The sequence below is a fragment of the Chaetodon auriga genome, chromosome 14 (genome assembly GCF_051107435.1).
Source record: "Chaetodon auriga isolate fChaAug3 chromosome 14, fChaAug3.hap1, whole genome shotgun sequence".
In the NCBI taxonomy this organism is placed as follows: domain Eukaryota; kingdom Metazoa; phylum Chordata; class Actinopteri; order Chaetodontiformes; family Chaetodontidae; genus Chaetodon; species Chaetodon auriga.
Genome location: NC_135087.1, coordinates 11,526,157 through 11,552,295, shown reverse-complemented (window position 1 = coordinate 11,552,295; position 26,139 = coordinate 11,526,157). Strand labels below are relative to the sequence as shown.

At 40.6% G+C, this 26,139-nt stretch overlaps 2 protein-coding genes across 7 annotated transcripts in view; one reads left to right on the top strand and one right to left on the bottom strand.

Moving 5' to 3' along the window:
- Nucleotides 1-3,243, top strand: part of myo6b (myosin VIb) — a 36,890-nt gene extending 33,647 nt beyond the window's left edge. The window contains exons 32-33 of the mRNA XM_076749378.1: nt 1,000-1,218; nt 2,277-3,243. Coding sequence (XP_076605493.1) covers nt 1,000-1,218; nt 2,277-2,476 — 419 coding nt within the window. The 3' untranslated portion in view covers nt 2,477-3,243. The remainder of the gene's footprint in view (nt 1-999; nt 1,219-2,276) is intronic.
- A 1,117-nt stretch (nt 3,244-4,360) lies between these two features.
- Nucleotides 4,361-25,209, bottom strand: impg1b (interphotoreceptor matrix proteoglycan 1b). Of its 6 annotated transcripts, XM_076748007.1 has the most exons (19): nt 24,786-25,209; nt 19,924-20,139; nt 18,699-18,865; nt 18,535-18,563; nt 18,151-18,185; nt 18,007-18,053; nt 17,773-17,922; nt 16,139-16,197; nt 15,626-15,825; nt 15,114-15,530; nt 12,837-13,486; nt 12,352-12,441; nt 7,631-7,850; nt 7,234-7,444; nt 6,508-6,693; nt 6,229-6,412; nt 5,582-5,665; nt 5,367-5,385; nt 4,361-4,923 (listed from the first exon to the last, which is right to left on the bottom strand). In XM_076748007.1, exons 1-19 carry the CDS (start codon nt 24,850-24,852, stop codon nt 4,904-4,906), a joined length of 3,051 nt encoding a protein of 1,016 aa, XP_076604122.1. In that variant the 5' UTR covers nt 24,853-25,209; the 3' UTR covers nt 4,361-4,903. The 6 variants fall into 6 exon arrangements, 5 of the variants coding, with proteins under 5 accessions (XP_076604122.1, XP_076604120.1, XP_076604121.1 ...); XM_076748005.1 differs by lacking the exon at nt 5,367-5,385; XM_076748006.1 differs by lacking the exon at nt 5,367-5,385 and having other exon boundaries at nt 15,147-15,530.
- Between the last annotated feature and the right edge of the window lie 930 nt (nt 25,210-26,139).

The window sequence follows — 26,139 nt, the reverse complement described above, 5'->3', positions numbered from 1 at the left end:
ACTCAGTCAAGCATGGTTGGTGCCACAAACACACACACATTATGTAGCTGCTTGAAAGCTCTCCGGTGCTCTGCATTTCCCTTCATTTCCCTTCTTTTTCTTCTTATACACAAATATTAAATTTGATGGGGAATGGGAACATTAGATTCACTGTTGCTACCACTTTCACTATATTTACTCGCCTTTCTCTTTTGATATGATAGCTCCTGAAAGCCGTACTGCCTGTGCTTTGTTTGTCTTATATTTGGATCCAGTTCTTGGCCTCTGCTGATGCAGCAGGGGTCTTATCAAGGGCCATTTCATAAGAGGCTAAAAGCTGCTTTACCTGGCTTTTCCATGTGATATTTACTTGGGCATTTCCTCTTTGATCTTGCATGTTTTGAAAGCTTTATACTTTGTTTCCTGCCCCACTCAGCGTGTGCTCTGTTGTTAGCAAAGCATGCAGAAACATGAGTATTATGAGGTTCCATTTATTTAAGACCAGATGCTTTGTTGTGAATGCTCCTCTTAACAGTGACTATGTTTTCATGTGCAAAATATGAGAGGTTTTGCCCTTATTCCGAAAATGACAATATTCCTACTAAGCTGTTTACATGACAAATGAAAATGAATATTCCTCTAATATTCTATTTATATGCATCCTCGTTCTTTCAGTCATTCAGCCACCTTCCCGAAAAGGTCGGCATTGCAGTATGTGCGTGTACAATAGCCTGCTGATGTCCGAGTCTTGCGTAATATTTAAAAGTAGCTGTGTTTTGGGCTTTTCTGTTTTTTCATCTGTATCCCGGCCCTGCAAACTGTTGGCTGGACAACGCACAGAGCTGATCTTAAATAGGCAAGAGGCCGTGTGTCCCAAACTGCACTGGATACATGTGCAGAGACTGCTCCTAAAACTAGAATAATATTGATTCCCTTCATCAGAAGTGCTCCATTCAGACTATGTTTTTTATATGACCCAACAACACTTTGAATACAAATTTCTTCCTGATCTCGCTGCAGCTGAACAGAACCCTGCTCCTCCGATGACGGCCCAGCATCAGGAAGTGGCCATGAACCGCCAGCAGCGGTATTTCCGCATTCCTTTCATCCGGCCCGCTGACCAGTACAAAGACCCCCAGAATAAAAAGAAGGGTTGGTGGTACGCTCACTTCGATGGGCCCTGGATTGCCAGACAGATGGAGCTTCACCCAGACAAACGGCCTGTTGTGTTGGTTGCAGGTGAGTCAGCAGCTTTTCCTTTTAGTTAAATTCCGACAAAGAGAACAACCCGTTTATGCAGTCCCTTATATTACATTAACGTACCATTATTTTTATCATTGATTTAAATATCAATATTCAGTGAATCATTTAGTCCTGTGGTTCCCAGCCTTCTAGATTTGGGACCACTTAAAATGAAGCAATAGCTGCTGATGACCTCATCTCATGTCCTGGACTTTGGAGTAAAGTTGTGAGCTGTTAAACCAAATAGTGATTTTTCTTCTCAGATTGTTGAATTAGAAGGAATTTTGAAGACCTGAGTTGTTGAAGCATCTACTATTTCACAATAAAATGCAAAAATGAGAGAAAAAAAAATCATTTTTTTGATTATAACCTTGATGATTGTTGTCCCTCAGATTTATGTTTGAACTCCAGGCTGAGAAACTAGTCTATAAACCAGTCTAGCTTTTCATTTGTTTTCCACAACCCAAACATATCAATGAATTTATAATGCTAGAAAACAGAAGTTGTACCAAATAAAAGTTTTGCATCTTAGCACATATCTTGTGTAGTGTATTCTTTATGTACATGTGTGGAATGAATGAGGTGGATGCCTCCAGCTGATGGTGTTCACTCTGTTATTGATTATTCTATTGTGTGGACAAGAGCTGAAGTTTTTTCCCTCCTCAGATTGTTTAATTTGAAGGATTTTCGGAGGTTTGGATTGTAAAAGTATCTAGTATTTCAAAAGAAAAATTTAATCATCTTGTGAGGGCTCACAATGCTCAGCCATTGCAGGTTTAGTGTATATGAAGTCTGAAAAGAGTAAAAAGAAAACCTTCCAATTGCTTGTTTTGTCTGACAAACACTCTAAAACGCAGAGGCATCAGTTTATTTCTAAGATATATAAATCAAAGGAAAGCAGCATAATCCTTACATGTGAGATCAGATGTTTTAGCACCACTTTGAATGATTTATTTAAAGGTGTTTGTGAGTAAATGTACAGTAAATGGATGATCTTGCATGCATGAGTACGCGTCCTTTCAGTGAACCTCTGTCCTCGTTCGTCCACCACTCAGGGAAAGACGACATGGAGATGTGCGAGCTGAGTCTGGAGGAGACGGGTCTGACCAGGAAGAGGGGCGCCGAGATCCTGCCCAGGCAGTTTGAAGAAATCTGGGAACGCTGTGACGGGATTCAGTACCTCAAGAAAGCCATCGAGAACAAGCAGGCTCGCCCCACACACGCCACCGCCATGCTTCAGAGTCTCCTCAAGTGAAAGCAGCAGGATGAGCGCGCGGCCCGGAGTCCGGTCCTGAAACATGACACTGACACGCAGACTCACAAACATGCACACTGGAGGGCGGCACAGCGTTCCTGCGGTTTGTGGGATGAAAAGAAGTAACCGCAATCTCACTGTAGGCGCTCAGTGTTTCACTCACTCAACCGTCTCCTTTTTAAATACCTGAATGTTGTTTATTTTCACTTTTTATATCTTTATTTTGCCGTGTAACACCTTTGTTGGTGTAGCGTTTGTGTTCTGCTTTCTTCTCAATCTGTGCTTGAATGGAAAACACCACTGTGAGGCCTTAAATCGCTCACTGTCGCTGCTCTATGCCAAGGAAGTCTTAATACTGTAGGTGCGTAGCCTCTTTAGCTATTAACCTGAAGCCTCAGTGATCTGCAATAAATCGGACTTTTAGAGAAATTTGTAGTGACGCTTTTAGAAGTGTGTCACAGTCTTGTCTATCAAGTCATACTTTATGGAGGCTCTAATTACTGTTCAACACCTACACCTCATTTGTTTAGTAAGAATTTTCCACACATGCAGCTTAAAAGGGACAATTTATAGCTTTTTACTTAAACTACAGAAAGATATCTTTAATCAGGAATAAAATATATTTTTAAAATACAGTAATGATAAAATATTTATATACATATTTGTTAAATTATATGACACTTTATTTGATAAATTCATGATGAAAGCTATTATATTTCAGTCCTCCATCTACACGTTTGATGCAAATTAACACTAAATCTTCATTACTTTTTAATGACTGCACACAGAACGATAAGTCCATATAGTCCAAAGGTATATTTGCTCCAAGATTCATTTTCTAACAAAGATTAATTCATTTAAAGAAGCGCTGCTTTAACTCCCTTTTCTGATGATCTTTTTGTCCGTCCATTATTTTAATGCTGCGTATACGCAACTCTAATACTCTGTTAGCTGTTGAAATCCTTAAAAAAAAAAAAGAATCTTTTTTTTGTATTGTTCATTTGTTATGCAAGAGGGAAATGGAGAAGTTTGTTTTCATGTTTGCAGTTTTGTGGGTTTGGGTTTGTTTTACAGGCAATAATGTAATTTGTGTGTGCGTGTTGTGTTTGTTCGTGTAATATTTTATTAATCTGATTACTTGACTCCTTGGCTGGTGAGGCCAGGAACATTTCAGTCATCTCATTGAACACTCATGCAATACCTTTACTTAGCCTCACGCTTACTTACTGAGAAATACATACTGTAACTAATGATTCATTCTGTAGATAATTGTTAAGTGAGAACAATTGAGTTAATTCACAAACTTAGTCAGCTAGCTGTTAGTGCTCTGGAAATGGATCTGCCATGCTAACGGTAACAGCAGCTAACGAGATTAAAGTGTACATTAATTAAACAACAAAGGCTAATGTACTGCTGATGTCATCGCTGATCTGAGGCTCACTCCCATTAAGTGATCAACTGGATTAAAACCAATTTAAGCTTCTCCTGTGTGGATATTTTGGGTTTTTCTGCTTTTAATTAAATTAACACCAGCAAACAGCCATACACAACATAGAAACATGTTTGTACTTCAGGGCCTCTTCAGCGCATTTTTCTCCATATTATCTTTTTCATGGCTCTTCCAATGCATTTAGAGTCACAATCAGTAACCATTAGTAAACAGTAAGTGGATGTGTCCTTGATTCGTCTGCAAACATGTTGTGATTTTTGTGCTTTTCAACCACAAAGATGGTTGCCTTCCACCTTTAACTCATCAATAAATGTTTTCCAATTCATCACACAACCAAACAACCTTTGTGCAGTCAAGAACAAGCAAAACCACCTCTCTTAATGCAAAAAAACAACATTTTATTATTTGCTTTTAAATGCAAAATGTGTAAAAAAAAATTTCCAAATCTCAAAAGACAAGTGATTAGTGGGAAGAGTTGTTTTGAATAGGACAGACAATATTTCTATAAACAATATGTCATGACCCAAGTCAACAGCTTATACATTCATTCTCTTTTTGGGACACAACAACGGTGAAGAAGAGCGTTACAATAAACAACATTTTACAGTCTAGACTGAAGATACCACATGTGTATCAGTTTGTAATAATAAATACCTCATTGTGAGGAAAGAAGAACCTTTGCCAAGGGTATACAGGAAATGTTCCTACCATTCAATATATAGAATAAATATTAGGTTCCACTTTAAGACAACCTAAGTCCACCTTAATATCCATAGCCCTCTGTCTAACAAGACACAATCACTATGAACGATAACACAACACTTTAACACCATTGTGACTTCTCTACTGTCCCAAGCGTCCCACATTCGGTCAAACAGCAACCTTAGTCTTTGCTCAGACGAACGGGGTGTCATCAAAGAACGGTGACCTCAAAACATTCGTTATCCGATGCCCTTAACACGCAGCATGTTCTGTATTCATTTGGCTGTCGCCACGTCTGCAAAGAGACAAGAGGAGAATGGAAAATAGCTCATTTCAGGTGGTTGTAGCTACATATAGGAGGTATTTGCTTATTGGTGACTGAGGTCAAACATTCACCATTAACTAGCTGCACATTATCATGCATATTAGTAGCAATGTGGCTCTTTATTAGACATTGTAAAATACTTATTAATGCCTTATTCTGGGCACTAGAGGGTTAGAGTTATGTTATTAAGAACGCAATTCATATGCAGTAACTTCCGTACTATCATATATATATTTTTCAACACTAAGATTTCACTATGTGGAAATCATTTCAAGGTTAATATTTGATCCTTTTCCCGAAGTATTTTTTTTTTAGATCATGTTAAAGTTATTGTTTAAATCCTCAAGTCAAGAGTGATTTGGTTTGCAAGTGAAAAATCAACATGCGCTATAGTACATGCACCGATGGTTTACCTTTGCATGCGTCATAGAGCTGTAAAATATTTGATGTAAAGGTTGTTATTGAATATCAGCAACACTTTGACCACACAGTAAAATGCATATTGAAGTCTGAAGTCTCTGAAGATACTTTAAGGTCCTATCGTTGTACATTTTCTGAATAAGTGTCATTGTAGCACCCAAATGTTCTTCCTTTTTTGGGGGTAGGAGTATGTCTCTTTGGTCCTCACCTCATTGTGTGGTATACAGTGATGGAAATCCACCATTTCTGAGACTAACTTTTCTGATCTGGTTGTGTAGAGTTGTCTGGGGATCTGTGGAGACAGAGAGTAGGCAGGCTCAGTGGATGCAGTGTGCTTCATTAATATATCATACAACCAGCGGCTCTTCAATCAGATAAGCAGATGCAATGTGAATAAAAGCAACACAAGGATCTAACACAGACAGATCTACTGTAGAAGATTATACCTACAGATGCTAGTGCAGAGCTCGGAGTTAAAACTACACAGCTTTTGCTGGATTTGGCACAAAGCCTCTTCAAAGTTGTGGATCGTGTGTTCTTGAAAAGGTCTAAACTGTGTTTGATTCAGCGGAGGAAGGCATCTGAGCAAACACTGACCTTGATCTACATGGAATTACTATGAAAGTCACACACAACAGTTTCAAACATTGTTGAAGGAAGATTAAAAGATACATCAGACAGTTTGTCAGCTTTGATGGTGAATATAAAGTTCTCCACACAAGACAAAGATGAAATAGATGGAGGATGAGAGCAGCAAAACAAGACAATTATTTGCTGAGCGTATTAGTTGACATTCCTGGAGCTGAAGGTTTGAGGTTAGTTAGTTTAGTCTTTGTGCTGTGCAGCACTGTGTACCTCAATACTCAGGTGTATATTTTCAATTGAGGCAAAATGTTCCTGTTCAGACTGTTGGGATTGTGAAGAGGCAGAACTCGAAGCATACGGCAATGTGGACACTTGAGTTAAGACACCATCATCATTCTCAAATACGGGGTTCACCCTCAAAGTATTCTCAAAGGCATAGGGAGCAAGGGTGTGCCTACAATGTAGAGGAGATGAGGTGAAGACACAGCACAAGTCACCCTGCAACGGAAATGCTTCAAAATATAAATAATAAAATGGTTTCATACTTACACCAAAGTGACAGCCTTTCTGGTATTTACACATTTCTTGTTAATGAAAATCAAAATGCCAATGATGGCACAAACAAGGCAGAGACTTCCCACAAGGCAGGTTACGATTAGCGAAGGGTCTACCGGCATTGACACCAGCTCGTTGCAGCGTTCCCCATGGTAGTGCCAGTATTTACCCACAGGGCATCTGAAGACGAGAAAACATATGTACTGTGAGTTAGAGTGATGAAAGAGTTTCACTGGTCCCACTGTTTAATTCTTATTGGTGCATTCGAGCAAAACATCCGAGATTTCGAGTTAGCTGCTTTAGAGTTGGCTGCTGAACAGCAATGATAGCTGCAAGAAACTAAGAAAGACATGAGCCATCAATACATGCTTATTGTTTTTCTTCTGGGTGTGACAGCAAAGGTCTGTTTTTCAGTAGTCAGCTCTCAAATCTTGAATGACCCTGAATGCACCACCAAGGAACGGTTTTCAATACTGTACCTCAAGCAAGCCTTTGCAGGGTACAGTCGTGAAATGAATACAAAGTAATGGCTGCCTGACAGAAAGAAATGTGTAGAATCTTTTGGATCTATAGCAAAATACACCTTCTCCATTCAAAAAGGCTTAAACAGATTTGTGATTTGTCATTTTTCCCTCCTCCTTCCTCCTCTCCTTCCTTCTCTCCTACTTATTCTTTAAACATGCTGAGGTCATGTTTTTTCATTCGTCAGCTTTTGTGTACCTGCAGGTGGCTCCATGCCCCGGGATTATTTCACACATGCCTCCGTTCAGGCAGTAGTTTGGCTGCGTAACGCAGGTGCTCTGACACGGCAGGCCGTCCACAGTGCTGTAGCCCGGATCACACAGACACTCTGCCTCATCAGTCCAACTGTTCACCACGCAGCGTGAAAACTCATTGCAGGCCAGGAACTTACAGGGGTCTGCTTGGTCAGCTGAAACCAACAGAGGCGAAGAGGAGAAGCAGACAGGGAAGAGAGATGATGGCTCATTAATATTAATGCAGTGTCCACCTGTCTACAGATGCAGGGCAGAAATTTAAGGCCATTTTGATTGATGTGAATGAAGGTGTCTGCTTTCAAAAGGTGTGTTTAATAAGGTCACATGCAAGGACTTTTCACCTGGTTCTACTTCTAAGGAGCGACTGTCAATCTCAATGTCGAGCCGTTTAGATGCCGCGCTGCAGAAGTCCTCAAGCACGCAGTGAACAGCTTCTGTGACGTTATAAGGTACCGGCTTGTCCAGCTTCATCCTGCTGTTTACCACAACGCTGCCGTTCCTGAAGTTGAGAATTTCCAGCTGCTTAAATCCAGTCAGGTTGGACTGCAGATATGGCAGAAGCTGTGGGGAAGGAAGAGGAAAGCAAATTAATTTAAATTTAATCAATGAGTTTTCTGTTCAGGTCGTGATCAGTGAGAAAATCTTGTTTGCAGTAGAGACATGAGCATAGTGTTCCTGGAAAGCAACACTCAAGCAAGATTTCATCTCACAGGGTGAAAGGGGATCATTCTTGATCTAAGGAGGACAAAGATTTCCACTTGGATGTTTAGGTTCATGATATGATGTCAGTGTAAAGTGTCAGTAAAGACCTGTGTCCTCCTGAGAGGAAGACCAGGGCAGCATGGACCACATCCACCTGTGATTTTACTTCCACATAGACAGGACTGAGGTTGTCGTAGCTGATTGTGAAATATTCAGGTCACATTTTACAGTGTGAACGCTATGAATAGTTCGTAATTAAATTTTGATGCAAGCATGAAATCCTGCCATTACTGTGCTGACTGTGTAATTAGATCCAGAACAGAATTAGGGTTAGGTTTATGAGCATTAGTACATGAGAACACAGAACATGCTAATTCTAGTCACTGAAGAGCCTGAGAACACAAGATGATCAGACACTTAAAAGAAGACTTGCATGACATCAAAGCAATCTCAAGTCCAAAAGAAATTTATAATATATGCTGTTCAATGAAGACTTTTATGCTGAGTGCCTAACAGATAGCATGCATGCTGTATCTTATTGTTGGGTCAAGCAGGCTATCCATTATCCCACTGACTGTACAGACCTGAAAAGCCGAAACGCAGCAACTAATAGTTGGTAAAAGAGTTCAGAGCAGAATCTTTGACCTTTTGACATCTATTTTACCATATATCAATTATTATGCCATAGAAATGTGAATATTTGGTGGGAAAAGCCTTCACTGTCTCTGTCATCGCTCTCTGGCTGTGCAGCACCACAGTAGCCCACACACCATCACCAACACCTGGTTTACAAACCATTTGTGCAGTAAAAGTACGTCTATCCAGCCACATTAACTCCTAACAATTTTCCACACTGTTGCATTTAAAAAATGTTCCCACAGACTCAAACTTGCAGCTCGGATACCTGAGAAACCAGTCTAAGACGATGGGCTGATGACGGTAGTGATATTAAGGCGGGGAGGAAGTAAACCAGCTCAAGAAATGGACCTGCACCAATGCTCATCGATCCAAACTGTTCTCCTTCCAGCTAATTCACGTTCACTACAGACGAGGCAAACATCAAACAGCCACAGTGTGAGAGGCAGAGATTACGATGCTTTAGCTGGCCTGGCTGTCGAGCGGGAGATAAGAGGCCTTAAGGAGCTCTGCTCTGATCGGGTTACTTCACTTATCACTGGCAGACAGTTACCGAGGGCTAGTTCCCTATAGCTAATAGTCTCTGAGAAAAGAGGGGAAATGAGGGGGTCTAACACCCCGAACAAATGGGCGACAGCCTGCAGTACAAGTGCACACACGGCTTGCTGTTTGGTCATCCATTTGTCTCAATGCACAGCCAAGTATTACATGTACACTGTAGATTAGATACCGATCTGTAGTTCTATTGCTCTCCACATAAGGTCAAAGCCAAGTTCTTTCACAACAAACCTCAGTGCAGTCTGTATTGAGGTCTAAGGAAGAACAGTGATATTGTACACCTCTCTCTTGCCCATATACAGCAGATCTTTGTGAAGACATGTAAACAGCATGGCACAAACACAACCATAATGTCAGTCTTTGGCACAATCACATATGCTTCTCTGAGGTTACACATGTATCTACTGGTTCTTGTTTTGGAAAACCTGATGAAACATCCCTGCTCTGATGTTGAAAACAGAATATTATGCTACCATGAAAATGTTCAGTAAAATAAAGTCATTCCAACCTCCATGTCCAATTTTATTGGTTGCTTCACAAACCAGTAGGTACAGGAGTAATGGAGGTGTCAGGCAAAGGCAAACAGGGGGAAATGCAAGGCACTGGGGGCTAATGGTTCTTATATATGTATATACAGTATACATATGAGAGACAGTGGATATACAATATCACAAATGGGGTCCAATAGCCAACAAAACATTCCACTATGTCCATTTAAATGGGCCTTAAAGGGAATGTATATTATTTGATATTCTTCATTTCTATTTTTCAATGATATAAAACCCAGCCAGTTTTAAATATGAGCTCCCTCCTCTGCCTATATAGCCCATTTAAAGGAAGATATGATTACTATTCCTAATGAAATAGTGACAATAGAGAATAGATGGTAAAAATACTTACCAGTTCAAACGTCTGACCACATTTGTTTTGCCAGGAAGCTAAATACATTGATAAATGAGGAGAACTGCAGAAACCACGGTTTGGGCAACCATTAAATATTGGAGATGGAGTGTTATTTTCATTATTGCTTTTGATTTTTGGCTGCAATATTTATGTATGTATGGAATTTGAGCTGATGTGTCCCTACTACTTCATATTGTATTCTCTGATGTGGTGCAGACATCGATTATTTATACACCTGCCATGAAAATAGTCTAAAACTTGACAGGAAAAATTCTGTATCAGAATGCAAAATCAAAAAAAAAACTTGTATACTACTATCAAAGATGAGTGAAAATGATTGATAATTCTAAAAATATTGCACATTACCAATAATCTTAACCCAGAAGGCTTGTCGCTCTCTATCAGAAGTCTAAGCCCACATGGCCCAGTAGCTCATATTCCCTTTGCTTCTTGGCATTGCAGCAAACACACAATCCAATTTGTATCGATGCACCTCCTCAGTTAGAGGCTGAGGCCTTTACATAACACACAGAGCGCAGGGCACCTCTGAGCGAACCTAAAAATACGTCCTCTCTGTCAACCTGGGGGTAAGCCTTGAAACTAAATAGGGATGTCAAGTGATGCTTCTAGCTTTGATGTTCGCTAATAGGTGCTGGTTTAAAGTGACAGAGCCCTCACCTGCTTGCCAGCAGCTAATGCAAATTTAAAACTCTTATTTGGAGTAAAACAGCAATGCAACCTATTTGCCAGAACAAATATGTGCATTGGGTTTACACACAAATGCTCCAAAACAAACCTCGTCCAATCTGTGATCTATTTTATTCAGTGTCTTGTTGCCTGCAGTAGGAAACACAAATCGTATCTTTAGAACAGAGCAGATACAGTAATGCTACATGCATACAGATGTCCACACAAACCTGACTGATGTCGCACTAAGCAGATTGGAACCATTAATAGCACAATGTGTGTGGTGCTGGAACTGACCAGAATTACTTAAAGCTTCTTACCACAAGTCACAAACCTCTGAGTCCTACCATGACTAAGGCAGACCCAGGTCTCATGATTCAGACTACCCTGGGCTAGTTTCCGCTCCAGCATGTACAAAGTGATACAGTTTTAGCAACACAAAATACAGGTGCATGACTTTCCTTTTTGGTTTACTAAGCCTATTATCACATTGTTCTGCTCCACATTGATTCATTTATTCATCGATTCACTCTGTAAGTTTATCTTTAAGGCTTCAACCATGCACAAACACACAGGTCAATGCTGTCACACAGGAGCAGCAAATGCACAAAAGCAAATGCTGGATTTTGTTGGTGAGACTAGCCTCACCAGACTTACTGTACACATTAACACAAACTTATAGTCCCACAGCAGATGGATAATTATCATTGCATGCTCCATTATGATACAAAGCAAGTTTGACAAGCAGCATCTTTATAGCTGATCACACCAGAGACCTTGTCTATACAAAGAAAGGATAACAGATGTTTTGCTTACACTGTTGTTCTTCAAAGGAATAGTTTGACAGTTAGGGAATTACACTCATTTGCTTTCTTGCCAACAGTTAGATGAGATGATTGATTTCACTCTTGGGTCTGTCCACTTATATATAATATAATGCTTCCTCTAGCGACCAGTTAGTGTAGCTTAGCATAAAGACTGAAAATTTGCACCTATCCCAGGATGAATCAAATGCTACATCAGTCACATTTGCACAGATATGCGAGACAAACATTCGCTTTGCTTCCTTTGCTTCTCTGTGCAAAAAATATGCGCATTCCCTGAGATGCTGAACTATTCATTTAGACCATGTTTGCCACTGTTGTTTTGTAAAATTTTTAAATTAGCAAAAAGTAGCAGAAGCCTGTTTTCATTTTGTAGCCCAGAACTTCAGACAAATCCCTTGCAGACACAAATTTTACAAAATGATGTGAGTCACACAAAATCTAAAGAGTCCCTGAAAAAGCCAAAAGCTCTGCACAATTCAAAAAAAAAAAAAAAAATTAAGGCCAAACACACAATAACAAGCAATATTAGAGCCAGACCAACAGACATGAGCAGGTGAAGCAGAGAGGTCTAATGTCTAATGTAAGCAAAGCAAAGCTCCAAACTAAAGCTGAGTGTTTCAGAAATGTAAGGTGCATTCAGATTGTTAGATACTGCATTCTGGAAAGGTTAGTTAAGTAGGCTAATAGAAAGGTCATGCTCTCTCTGAGGCATTGGAGATGTAGTTCCAATATGGAAAAAAAAAGAATACCGGTATGGAGGCTAAAGTTGTCTGTCTCCTAGCCCCAGATTTACTGGAAGCTCCAGGGTTTGGCGAGTTTTTGGACCCAGAGTGCTGTGTCTAAGTGAAACAGAGCAATTCTTTATACAGCTGACAGCTGGCTCCTCTGAAATTAAAGTTTTATCATACTGCAGATTTGAACAAGAATTTGGCGATTGCTTAAAGCCTTATCACACTTTGTAACATTTTTAAAATATAAAAAATTATATATATCTAAATTTATTATAATTTACTGTGAATTTGAGGATTTAATAAAGCAGCAGTGAGGATAAGGCTTACTGCAAAGTGCATCCTCACATGTGCAGGGCGAGATTTAGATTAAGCACCAACTAGACAACCAACTTAAGAAAATGTCATCTGAAACCTAATTTTAGCAGTATATATTACAAATGAAGCAAATATGAGAATGTAGCATGCAAAAACATGATATCCAGCACAAAAGCTTGTGTACCTACCAGCTCAAGAAAGGTATTCTCCAGTGATTTATACTCTGGGGAGCTCCTGTTGAACAGGTCATCTGAAAACATCATGTTAGTGACCCTCAAGCTAAAGAAAACCACTAACTCTTTGTTCTTATCCACTATGGTCATCAGAGGGGTGCTGGCTTGTCTCATGGCCGGTGCAGCTGTGGATTCGTAAGGACGTTCGTCAGACTCTGAGGGGAATCCACTACCGCTCTCTTCTTCCAGGGGTTCGGTCACTTCCACCTCCGTCCCATTCTGACTTGACCCTACATCCTCTTGATTGTTGGAGTTGTCAGGAGGCAGTTCTGTTGAGGCCGAGGTCGCTCCGCTGTGCCCTCCACTAGCTTCATCTCTGTCCTCGGGGGCTTCGCCGCTTTCTGCCGGGGATGGCAAAGGCTCTACATCTGTTTCTGGTTCAATGCCTTGGACGGCATCCTCATGAGATGATGGCATAGAGACTGGGATTGCTGCTTCTATGACAGATATCTCAGTAACGGTGGGCCCTGTAGACTCTGGTAGGTAAACTTCAGCAGGTGGATCAGTGATTTCTTCCTCTGGTTGGAAGTCTGGAGTTGCCAAGGGAAGGTCTTCATTTTGTTGCTCTGGATGTTCCTCAAAGACTTCGCCAGCAGGTTCAGGCTCTTGTAAAATAAAATCCAAAAAGAAGTTTGTGCATAATTGTTATGTACATGTATGATTGTAATTTAGACAGGACATTCATGCATCATGCTATGCTGTTTCAGCTAATAGGAACCAGAACCCATTATATCTCACTACTTGATGATCAGGGAGCTCTGCTGATGCTGCTTTTGACCACAGCCACCTCTACTCCAGCCATTATGCTATGTAAACCATGTAAACCTCTAAATTAACAGTTTCCCATTTAGTTTCCCTTTTACGGTTACTGTTCAGTCTTTTACCAGAAGTCAGACTCGAATATTAATACCATTCTCATGTTTGTGAGCTATGCATGGAGCTCCTCTCAGAAAGCAATAAGCCTAGCACAGCATAAAGACTGGAAGCAGAGGGAAACAGTTAGTGTCACTTTCTCAACAGTTCAAGAATACTCTAACCAGCACCTCTAAAGCTCAATGATTAGCATGTTTCAATCTTGTTCTTTCAATCGACTCACAAACAGGAATTTTAAATTACTTTTGGGAAAATATCATCTGTAAGTCTTTCTTGGTGAACAACAGCAGAGTGCAGTTAGGTCTGCTTTCTGAGTTGGAGTCTTGCCATCCAAGTGAGATTGCAAGGCAACTAGCATCTCTGCTAACTGTTATGCTACACCACGTACCTCCCCACAAATCTTTTTTACACAACTGTATGTCAAATTAAACAGATGAGATACGACAGGTGAGGTGCTTTAGTGGTGGTAGTAGGTGGAGTTTCGAGTTTTGGAAATTGCAAGGCTAGCTGTTTCCCTCTGCTTCCAGTCTTAATGCTAAGGTAAGCTAAGCTAGTCATCTGCTGGCTCTAGTTAGCATGACATGAGAGTGGTATCGAGCTTCTCATCTAACTCTCGCAAAGGAAGAGAGGAAGCATACTTCCCAAAATATTTCTACAGTTTCATTTCATACACAACTCCCCCTAAATTCAGCTTGACAAGCCTGACACATTTGGGATCTTTGGAAACTCCACTAGATTTTAAAACAAAGTTCTGCAGGTTTGAACAAAATTTGGCTGCACAGCATAAGTTTGTAATGACTTGACCACCAGCAGGCCGCTGCTGGTTTATGGGTTTTAATATGATGTATTGCCTTAGCAGGGGGAATCTCCACATGTGAAACTGAATCACCAAGTCTAATTGTAATTATTGTTAGATTTTTAGTAATTCATTTCTTTTGGTTTAGCATCATCCACTCAAGCTTACTTCTCCTTCTTACTTTTAGATCAGGGATGTTCCTGTATTTGTGTCTCCTGCCCATAACAACAGTGAGCTCACTCTTTCCCACCATCAGCAGAATCAAGACTTAGAAACCAGACCATGACGGCAAAGTGTGGGTAAAGTTGGAGTTCGATCCTGAGTTTCTTCCTGTTTTCTGTCAATAGCTCTCAGTGTCTCCACACTGCAATCAAATGTTTGGTTAATCAATAAAGTTTTGAGTCTTGATTGAACATCAACATCAACAAGTTTGACAATGTGCCAAATTGCTGAGTTTTGATGTATTTCTGTCCAGTTTCTGAGGCTGTATGGAAGGTGGAAACAATTTTCCTTGCAAAAGGGCAAATAAATCTAAATCTAACTTAATCCCACTTCAACCTTACCGTCTGTCACCCGCTCTTCAGGCTCAGCCTCACCTCCGTCCTCAGGCTCGGCTGCTGGTATCTCCTCCACCTCTGGCTCTGCTTCCTCTTCCTTTTCTGTGATAGTTTCCAGTATAATGTCTCCGGGCTCCTCAGCGGTACCCTCTGTGGATTCCTCCTCTAGTCCCGCCATTAAAGGAGTCTCATCTGTGACAGCAGCCGTAGCTTCTGGAAGGACGTTTGAGATGAAAGGCACAAAGGTGTGTGTTTCTGGTTTGACTGTAGAAGCTTCCAGAGAGTTTTCTATCACTGCCACAGTGGGGAAGAAACTTTGGGTGGGAGCAGTGTCCAGCGTAGGTGCCTGTGTGGCGTCGTCCTCAGAAACAACGCTCTCTACAGGGTTCATGCCAAGCTCCGCAACTGGATAAATTGTGGTTACTGAAAAGGAATAATAAAACATTACAGCACTAAAATCCTTTTCTGAGCATTAACCTGATATCTTATTCAGGTAAACGGTATGGTATTATGCTTACCAGCCTCAAAGCTGAGTGTCTGTATGTCCAACGGTAGTGAAGGCTCCTGTTTTAAGGCCTTTACGATGATGTGCTTCAGTTTAGGAGCATTTACATCCTCATCTGTCTCTGTGTCGGGCTCCTCAAGACCTTCAGGATCATCGTTGAGCTCTGTGTCTCCATTAAAGACGACGGCGTAACGCACAGACACATCCTCTGAGCTGGTCAACACAACAAATCATGTCAGAAACCCTCATAACAGGCGGACTTCACTGGTAATGGATGTCTGCTAAGGCAATTTCTGAGTCGTTGTATCCCAAAAGAGGATATTTTTGGGGATGTTATAGTTTCTCTTCAGACTTGAGTCATAAATTGCTTCAATAAAAGCCAATTCAGGGGGAAAGTATAAGAAATTTATGTTTTGAGTCTTATTTACTGTGTTTTGTCAAAATCAATCAGTATTACAAAGCACAACCAAAGTGCCAAAACTTAAAAAAGAAAAAAAAAACTTTAATAAAACTTGATTCAACCCACCGATATCCCACAACACGAATTTCTTTGAATCCTGGAAGTTTTTCAAACACATGAAGCATCTATACAAAGAAAAACAAGATGTTAAAAAGAAATAGATTTGAAAGAAACTTGAGCATTTTCTGCCCAGTCATTCTGTTTTGCAGTTTTGGGCTTTGCTGTCCTGCAAAAACTATGTATCTCTATGTTAAGTGATTTTAAGACTAAAGGATTCATGCTTCTTTACATCTCAGGTAAATAAAACTCTCTACAAAACCCACTGAATTATCTAAGACATGCATTTTCACTAACCTTACTACAGCTGCAACGATTGGTTGTCTGATTGATCAGTTAATCAACAGACAATTTTAAGCAAAAATGGCAAACAGTTCCTATTTCCAGTGTTTCAAATGTGAGGAGCCCGTGAGTCTCTTTGTCATACACAACAGCAGAGTTTGGGTTTTGGGACAGCTGGTTGGACTAAACATGATGTTTTAAGGCATCTCCTTGAACTGTGATTTTAACAGGTATTTTTCACTATTTTAACATTTTGAGTCATCAGGGACATAAAAGCAAATTCATCAATAAAAAAATAATTGTTAGTTGCCGTATATGTGTGACTTTAAAGGCTCAGTTTTGCGTGTAAGGGACCTAGATGAATGTATTAAAAGGATTACTGTGTGCAAAATTCAAAAAAGGGTTTGCCAATCAGTGTTTGATCCAAACAGGAAAACTAAGCAAAAGGGGGAAAGCAGGCAAAAAGTACAAAACAGTAGACACATGGACTTAACAAGCAGGTAAAAAGACAGCTGAACATTAAGACAATGGCCAAACTGATGAGCAATGGCCTTTATAGATGCCAGGGAGCTGATTAGGGGATTGGGAACAGGTTTGCATGTGAGTCTGGAAGTCAGGTGATAGTTAGGGGAGGGAGCAGGCTCTGAAAAATAATGACAAACTGACAACAGGTGCGACGATGCAAGTGATATTAAGAATTTGTAACAGAAAGGCAGCAACATGCAGATGCAGAGTCCAGCAGGATTATACTGTGACCATCCTGAAAAAAGAGGAGTGTGATGGTTCATTTCTAATTCTTACATTCAGTTCTTTAAAAAAAAAAAAAAAGAAAGAAATGATATACTAATGGTGTTTCAGCAGTAGAAGTGATTCTTAAGCGCTCTGGTAAGAGTCTGAGTCAATGCCTTCTTAGTCGGAGATAATCTATATGATTAGATCTTACTATTTCAGGCTTGTGGTCATTTAGGAGTCTTACCTAAAGTCCCTTTCGTTGCAACCTTAAAGCTGTTAAATCAATCAGGGTGAGTTTTACACCTCACTAGGCCTAAGAAGCTGGCAATGACGTTGATCTCACTGGAAGACATCTTTCATAATGATATAACACTACTGTCAAAGAACGCTTCTGAAGGGAAGAATACAGGCCGAGACAGAGGAGGATATCTTGCTGGCGAAGATGTTCCAAGTGACAAAACAGCTGTTGTGATAAATATTTTGAGCACAATTTCAGGGTTTAATTTCCCTCAGTACGCTTTTAAAACACAGCTTTGTTATCAAGTGTGTGTTTACAGAGAGGTAACACAGGCACCTCAGAGGACGGCGGACGTTTGCTGTGGGCCTGTAAACCCACACCTGGCTCTCACCTTGTCTGTGAGCTCTTGTTTCATGTCACTGTACTGCAGAGCCTCTGGGTCCCTGAGCAGCTTGCTGTACACCGGGTCCACGATGGTGACGCTGAACTCAACGATGTACACCTCATAGTTCTCTTTGATCATGTTGGGGTCTTCTTGGATCTGGCAAAGAAAAGTCAGGTGGCCTTGTTATTAAACTGAAGCCATTCAAAACAGCCCAACATGGTTCTTTGTGGTTAGACTTACCACGTCTTCCTCAGTTGGCAGCAGAATCAGTGGGGGTGTCCAGGTGCCTGAGACAAAACAGCAACTCGCCCGTTAATTTATGATGCTACTATGAAAATGTATTGCTTTCATTGAATGTCAAAAGTATTGATGCATTTAACTCACACTCCCTTCCTGGCTCTGGGGTTCCAAGAACATCTCTGGAAATAAAAGAAGACATTTGGAAGTTAGTTAGACAACAGTAATGATTTGCTGCAGGAAATGTGTGTGTTTGAATCTTTAAGGCTTAAAATCATCAACATTCATGTTTGTCTGATTTCCCCAATATTCCTTTTTTCTCTGCTAGTCTGAACGTTTTGAGCAGAGATGTTGATGTTGTAGCTCCTCAGACGCTTTCATGTTTTCAACTGAACACTGATAATTAATCACCAATTATTTACTGACTGAAAGTTTCCTGTCAACACATTTTTGTTTAAAATTGTATCCAAGAAGAAACGACTGCACACACATGCAGGAAACACAGAATTTAAGAAGAAATTCTGCACCTACCCTTCGATTTCACCTTGCTCAGCTACTCTCTGGAAATAAGAAACAGGAAATCAGCTTTCACAGATTGACACTGAAGACTGACAAGAAAACAGCCACACTGTGCGAACATATTGTGATTAGAGTGGACAGAGAGAGTATTTCGGTCACGCTGGTGCTGGACTCACTCGGGCCACCATGTCCAGGTGCTCCTGAGAGCTGCTGAAGTTCTGGGCCAAGTCGTCCATGCAGAGGTTTTCATGCTGGCACGTGTAAACCCAGGCTCTGTACTCCTCTGAGTTCGGGACTCTGTCCAAGAAGATCCGGAACGCTTCCCAAATCGCTTCCTGACAAACTGAAGGGATATCGCATGATAAGTATGTCACAGCAGTCATGAATAACTCTGAATATATGGCACCATCTAATCTTATAGTATTAAAACATATGGAAAGGATGAGGAGACATTTCATATATTTACATCAAGAGCACACAGGATGGAAGTTAAAGAATGGAGAAATCAAATAACTGTTGATGGATTGTGGATATTGATCCTGCTTGTGTTTATCTATAAGATTACTTTATTATTGCACGCAGCTTTACATATGAATACGCAGCACATCACAGCGTAAAATGCCACCATGCTACAATAACTCACAAAACATGTTTAGCATGATGTGATTGGGACAGCACACAGCGTATGGAGTGCCTGTTTCAGTGAATGTCCGTGACATTTTTGTGAATATTAAAATCATGAGCACAAAGACCCCCTGAAGCTATGGTGTGTTTTATCAGCCTCTGTGGGGGAAACAAGCTCCACACCGTCCAGTGTCTTGATGTGTGGGAATTATTCTCTGACAAATTCATTTCTGAAACAACGTGACTACCTCCAACACATCAAATTAATGTGCCATGTTCTAAAATCATATGCCGCAACAGCTGCCGTGGAACAATCTGAATTACTAAGCAATTGGACCAGCCAAGGTGTCAGTCTATGCCTGTTAAATCATACACAGTCCACCTGACTTGGACAAAGGACATTTGCATATAGCCTCATTATATCACTTCACTATAAAGTTTCAGTGCATCATTCAGTGGCATCATATCAATTTCACCCGCCTCTGAACATTGAAGACAAATAACAAATAATAAGTATTTACACTGTTAAGCTACATGCATGTGTTTGCAAATTCATTGATAAGATTTAGAGAATGATACACATTTGAGCGGATTAAAATATATTTGTTATCCTCTCTGCAAAAAGTTCCAAATGCAAAAAAACATCAAAGCAGACAGTTATTTATCCAGCTGCTGAGACATCTCTGTTTGACTAAGTCGCAGTCAATGTTAAAGGAAAGGCTCATTTGGATGTTCAGTCATAATTTTGCTCAAGTTTTCATTTAAGCTTCCTCTTACCTCTGAGTTTGTAATATGCCCGATGGCTGCTGATGACTGCCTTCACTGTCTCTTGGGGACACACTTTGACCCCTGTGGTGAGGACCGCTGACCTCTTCGCCCGACGTCCGTCCTGCTCCTGTCTGACATTTGTGGCGTGTCTGATCGGCCTGGAGGCTTCTAGAAAGTGTCGGTACTTCACATCCTTGAGTCCAGAAAGGCCGTGATCATGAAGGTCTGCAAGAACGGTCAGTTAAGTTAGAAGTTTAAGAAGAAATCTAATAATGTGGCTTGATTTTTACAGTTTTCAGCACCACATTTGAGTAAATATATGACATGTGAGCACTTCATGATCAGTAGCTGAAAATTTGTTGACATTGATGTAAGTGTGAGATTTGCAGTGTTTCTGTGGATAATTGTTTTAATTAGCAACTGATGGGCAACAACACAAAGCCAAACCTCTTTGTAGTAATTCCTCTGTAGTTAATAGTGCACTTGCAGTAAGCTGAATGGTTTGTATTACTTCTATTTTTGGAGTTTGTTTCTTTGATTGTTGCAATGTAAACAGCTTCACAATGGAATTACTTATATAATAATGGAAAATCTTCCTCTTATATAACATAAAGGTATATTGATTTTTGATGACATAGCCATTAAGTTAAAAGATGTTGCCTTTGACCTTATGAATAAAAGTAAAATAGCAATTACAAATAGTATTTGCCAGCAAAAAAAAAAAACAATCTAAGTTTCTATTATCACAGGCAAAGCAAGTTTTTGTTTTAAAGGGGAACTCCACCAATTTTACACAAACTGTATGCCAATATATTCAGTAATTGTAATCAGCTTGAAATAATACAGGAAAGTGATGTAATGTAACACAATGTAATGATAAACAATTTTTCTTCAGTAATAGCTCAGACCAGCAATGCTGAGATCAATACAGTCATGTGATGCAGAGAGGACAGATTGCTTGAGTCTGCTGGTAAAGTTCACATAGTTGGCAGTGTGCAGTCCAGACTGACTGAGTCTGTGGTGGGCAGTATGTTAGTATGCGATTTTCATCACAGCCCTAAAGATTTTAACAGAAAGCCTGTCTTATGGCCTGAGGTTGTGGACTTTGTAAGAAATGGCTGTTTGCCAGACATGGTGGGTCTAATGAAACACGCTATTGAGTTACATTATAGGGAGTATAGGATGTTTTCACAGTTTTTCTTTAAAATCTGCCTCTTTCTACTCCCCCAAAATGTGCAAGGAATGAACTACCACTAAGGAGTGTTTAATTTAACAGATACTTAATTCAACAAGTTACATAATAGCATCTGTCCAGCCCTATTCCTGGAAGTTAACTGCTGCTTGCTCTGCTGCTGCCTATACATAAACGGCATCTGGCTTTGCAGTGAAAATTACATTATACGTAGAGGGTCCCTGAGAGTCTGTTTTGGGACAATTTAGCAGAAACAAGTCCTGTGTATGTGTGATTTTGGATCTCATAACGGGGCAATGAATTATTTAAGCCTTTAAATTCACTGTCGTGTAAAGATGTCCAGGCCCTGAAGCTTTGAGGTGCAAATTTGTGACTGGAAGGATATCATTCTGAACGCTGGGAAAGTGCACAGATGTGTTGAGAGTTCTCTCTAAGGACCGGTCGGCTGAGATGCCCATGGGCGACTTGAGCCATGTTGCATCACTGAAGATGCTCAACAGTGTAAAGATGAGTTTGTACTGGGGAGCTTCCAGGAGTGACTGTTCAGAAATGCACACATACATCAGAAAAACGATACAGCGAACCTTAAAGGGATTAAAATGAGGTACAGGTGGATAACCATGTGATTTTAGTGTTTAAGAAAAGCAATCCTGCCACATGAAAAGGTTCAAGCAATAACAGACACAGAGAGGGCACATTTCCCAAAATGATATCACTGAGATGCTGCACACATTCTGAGAAGAACTGCCCTAATTTTTTGTTTTCTGAAAAGAAAACAAGCTCAGCCATCCCGGTGAGGCATTACAGGAAGGTAATTCCACATCATTACACAAACCAGTGTGCCATTCTCCAACACAGTCACCCCATTGAATAAAAGTCTTTCAGAAGAAAGGCACTCATTGTGATGCCAGGTGGCAAACCTCAGAGGACTTTTTAAGACAATAAGCCAGGATTTATGAGCCCCAAAACACAGATCCGAGGTCATCAGACCCAAATAACAAACTGTGCCTCCATTGGATTAGTGAGCAGAATGAAGGTTTAAGAAGAATTAAAAGAGCAAGTGAGTGAAAATAATATAATCACTGTTGCATTGGCTTCAGAAATAAATTAGATAAACAAGACAAGTGAGAACGCTTTGTACGTTAATACGGCATCTGTACAACGAGTTGTGCTGTCCAGCATAGTGGTCCAAGAAGAAGAACAACACAGGAACAGTCCACAGGGTGTCAAGCAGCATGTTGAAAGCTGCAAGTGAGTGTTATTGCATTTGCATGAGTCAATACATTATAAACATATGAACAAGCTAATGCAGTGCAACACATGAGCCCTGTAACATGAACTTATACATGTAATATTACACCAGTATTATGTGTATTTGCATGTAAAGTAAAAGAGAAGTACTGAATTATTGATTGTAGAGTGATGATAGAGGCTTGTAATAATAAGCTAAAAATTAGAAAATTAACAAAAATGCCCAAAAATGTTGGATTTGGGAGATGATTTCTTTGCGTTCCTTAGTTTTATATCATTGTAAACGATTGTGTACAACTTTTGGATTTTCAACTGTTGGTCCAAAAATCAACAAATTTGTAAATATCTCCTCGGGCTATGGGATTGTGATGGGCTCTGTACACAATTTTTGACATATTTCGATCAATCAAACAAGTTGAACAAAAATAAAATAATTGACAGATTTACCAGTAATAGAACTGATCCTTAATTATGGCCATGATAAAAATAATATTTAAAATATTAATAATAATGATGTACTGGATATGTTGGGTGTCAGTGATTAATGTAGTAACATATCATTGTACCCAAGTTGTAGTATAAACCAACTCAATGGCGAGCTCAATGGTCAAAACATAATGTCACATTCTTATGTGGACTTAAATGACAGACAGTAAACATGATGCTCTATACACAGAGAAACTGAAAACAGCCATCGTAGTGTTTATAGCGGATGGTAATTTGCATCATCTGTCCCTCGAAGGGCTTGTATGACATTAAGAGGTTGAAAAGGTGAGGTAAAAAGAAAGTAAACTGAGTACAGCAGAATGAAACTTTAGTCTTGAAGCTGCTCTGGTGGATCTGCTGCAGCTCTGTAGTCTCTGGATGTACTTGCAGAGAGGCTGAGGAGCTTCTAAAACACTTAAACACAAACTTTGCATAATGAAAATGAATTAAGTTTCCAAAACTTAAAATCTTCAAGGTGGCAAAGATGGTACCTTGTTTGTATTTTCTAAGATTTTAAAGGCCTGACTGTCACTCTGTGGATTTGATTTGACTGGTTGGCCTGAGACGAGGCAGTTAAACCACAGGACAGATGTGAGAATATGATGGAATCTAGAAACAGCAAGGCACAGTCAAATGTCAAACAGTTTCTATCATCTTGAAACAGCTGAGGTTAACCTTAATTGTTACACAAATCTTTTTCGTGTGACATTTCAAATATAACTGAGAATCTAAGATTATCCCTGAAACTTCGCTGCACAAAAAAGGTTCTAAACACAGGATTCATTGATGTTTTGCTTTGCATGAATGTCGGAGCAAGAAAAGAAAAAAACTGTGTTAATCACTGTATTACACATAAATAATCACCTCTACAATGAACAATATTGTTTTCCTCAAATCCAAATTTGGCCTGACACCAAGAATATAAAATATAATGTGACCATTGATGTTTCAGCCAGAAGCTTTATGGGATAGTGTTTGTCAGGCAGCCCCATTCACCTGACAGACCCTCCACTTCCAAACATTTCAGCAGCTCAGAAGGTGGCCTGATATTTAGCCGCATCATGTGTGTTTTCATTAATGTCACACCACCAAAACAACATTTGAATGGGTTTATCAGGACTCGGTAAGCTTGAAGCCTGACTTGCACATGCAGAGACACGAGGGCCTGAGCGAGAGGAGGGAGTGGTTGAGCGGGCCTTAATGCCCAGTGCAGCCGCAAAAAGGCCTCACAGCAGAATTACAAGCCAGAAAAGATTAGCATCCTGCGACAGTGGGAACAGAATGGCTTTTGTTTCCCTTTAGGATAATGAGCTCACCCGGGCACATCACATTGAACAAGACAACCAGTGCGGACACAAATGTTATCACTGGTGAAATGATGCTATCTTTCTCAGTGAACGTCTATTATATGTCTCTGCCCGTTTAATTCGTAGTGAATATTCATGACCTTCAGAGTGGCTTGCTAGCTGCTTGGCATTTTTCTAAAAATCAAAGATCTATTTGAGGGTGAGGTGGCATTTTGTAGTTTGAGTTCTTTAAATAGCAGAGTCACACAGACACACCTCTAGCTAGAAAACCCTGCTGCCCTTGAAGTGGATCACCACCCCTTTAAGTCTCCTGCAATGCAGTAGAAGCACACTGATAGAAAAGCTGCAGAAAAGACTTTACACCAAAGGATAATTTGCCATCAAGTAAAGTCAAAGGGATGTGGACAGTGACCTTTCCTCTTTCATATTCCAAATTTGGGCCCCTCTTGAGCAGTTGTAAAGGACTATATTGTCGTAACTTTGTTCAGAGAGGGAAAGAGAGTTGTCCACTTATACATGCAACTACTGAAACAAACAGCATCTCTTTCTCCAATCATACTACAAAGGCAGGAGCTAAAAGAAAACAATCTCAAACATGTTAACAGGAAAGCACAGCCTCCCCACAGGATTCTTACCTTTGATTCGACTTGCTTGGAGGGTAAGCAAACACAAAGTGAAGAACAGTCCTGACTTCAAAAGCATGATGGGCTAATTTATGTGGTTTTCAAGCCTGAAGTTGTCATTTGTAAAGAGACTGTTGCAAACATCAATGAAATCCAGAATGTCTTTATCTTGAGTCCATTAGCAGAGTTTGCAAAAGTGTCCTCATTGGTGCTGACAAGGTCTTCAGCTTGTTAGGAGGGAGTCCGGTCCACTCCTGTGCGTGCTCCAGATCAGTTCTTCAGCAGCTAGTTAGTTCCTGGATGCTGTTGGATCCCTGTAGACAACAGAGGTGGCTGCATGGATGGATGAGCAGAGGGAGCAAGGGAGGGAGGAGAGGTAGAGGAATGAGAGGCGGTGAACTGATGGAATTTTGGCTACGGAGTTTCCCTCTGGGCCGTCAGTGTGACAACAGTGACGAGGTTAAAAAAGCAGGCTCCGTCCTGAGTGTAATCTCTTTACCTTCTTCTTGCTGCTTGTAATCCCCGTGGGGCCACGTGGCCACCCGGCCTCATCCTGTTAGCCACCTTCTGGACCCTCATCTGTCAGCTGAACAAACTTGGGGATCTACTAAGCAGCCAAGACCAGATAGCTACTCCCCGCAGTCGCCCCAAGTTTGATCACTGATGCCCTCTTTGTGTGTCAACCTGTCCGACTGCCAAACCCTTCCTCTTTTCCCTCAATCTAAGTTCCTCCTGCCTGAGTTGAGTTCCCACAGCAAATCCCTGCCTCTCAGGCAGCGATTCTGGGCGCCAAGGGAGGTCAGGATTTTAATTTTGCTCTGTACTGCACCTCCAGCTGCCAGTCAAACAATGTGCCTCATTCTTACTTGAGCTGCACAGTCAAGTTCAGGCCTCCCTTCTGACGGCACAGTGCAGGGTCTGCATCTAACCCTGCTCCTTGCTTCTCCTGTGTTTTGGCTGTTGGAGATGTTTGATCCTCCTCCTCTGTTACCTGCAAGTGTGAGATGGAGGACAAATGAACTCCACTTCCTGAGGGTTTTTTCTTGCTCAATTCGTTGTTAATAAGACTCTTCTTCTCTTGTCCCATACAGAGATATTTTGACTTTGATAGATATGCATGACTCAGGATCGCCTCCTCTATATGTCCTTTCTTCTCTCTGCAGCTGATTGTGAGAGACAGTGGAGGAATGTGTGGCCTCTCGTTGCGTAGTATGTCAGGGTGGGTAGGCTCCATGTTGTTAGTCTCCACCCTCGCCTCTTTCTGTGAAGAGGATTAGCCACACTTGTTGGTTGTTAACAATTTGCTGCAGTAAATAAACCACTTCAAGAGCAACATAATCCATCCAGGCAGTTTTCTGGCACAGCA

Coding starts and splice junctions, on each gene's coding strand:
- impg1b (XM_076748005.1), bottom strand. CDS start 24,852: ATGCTTTTGAAGTCAGGACTGTTCTTCACTTTGTGTTTGCTTACCCTC. Junction 5,666..6,228: donor ATATACACCTGAGTATTGAG/GTACACAGTGCT, acceptor CTGTCTCCACAG/ATCCCCAGACAACTCTACAC. Junction 4,924..5,581: donor ACTGTATACCACACAATGAG/GTGAGGACCAAA, acceptor GTCTCTTTGCAG/ACGTGGCGACAGCCAAATGA.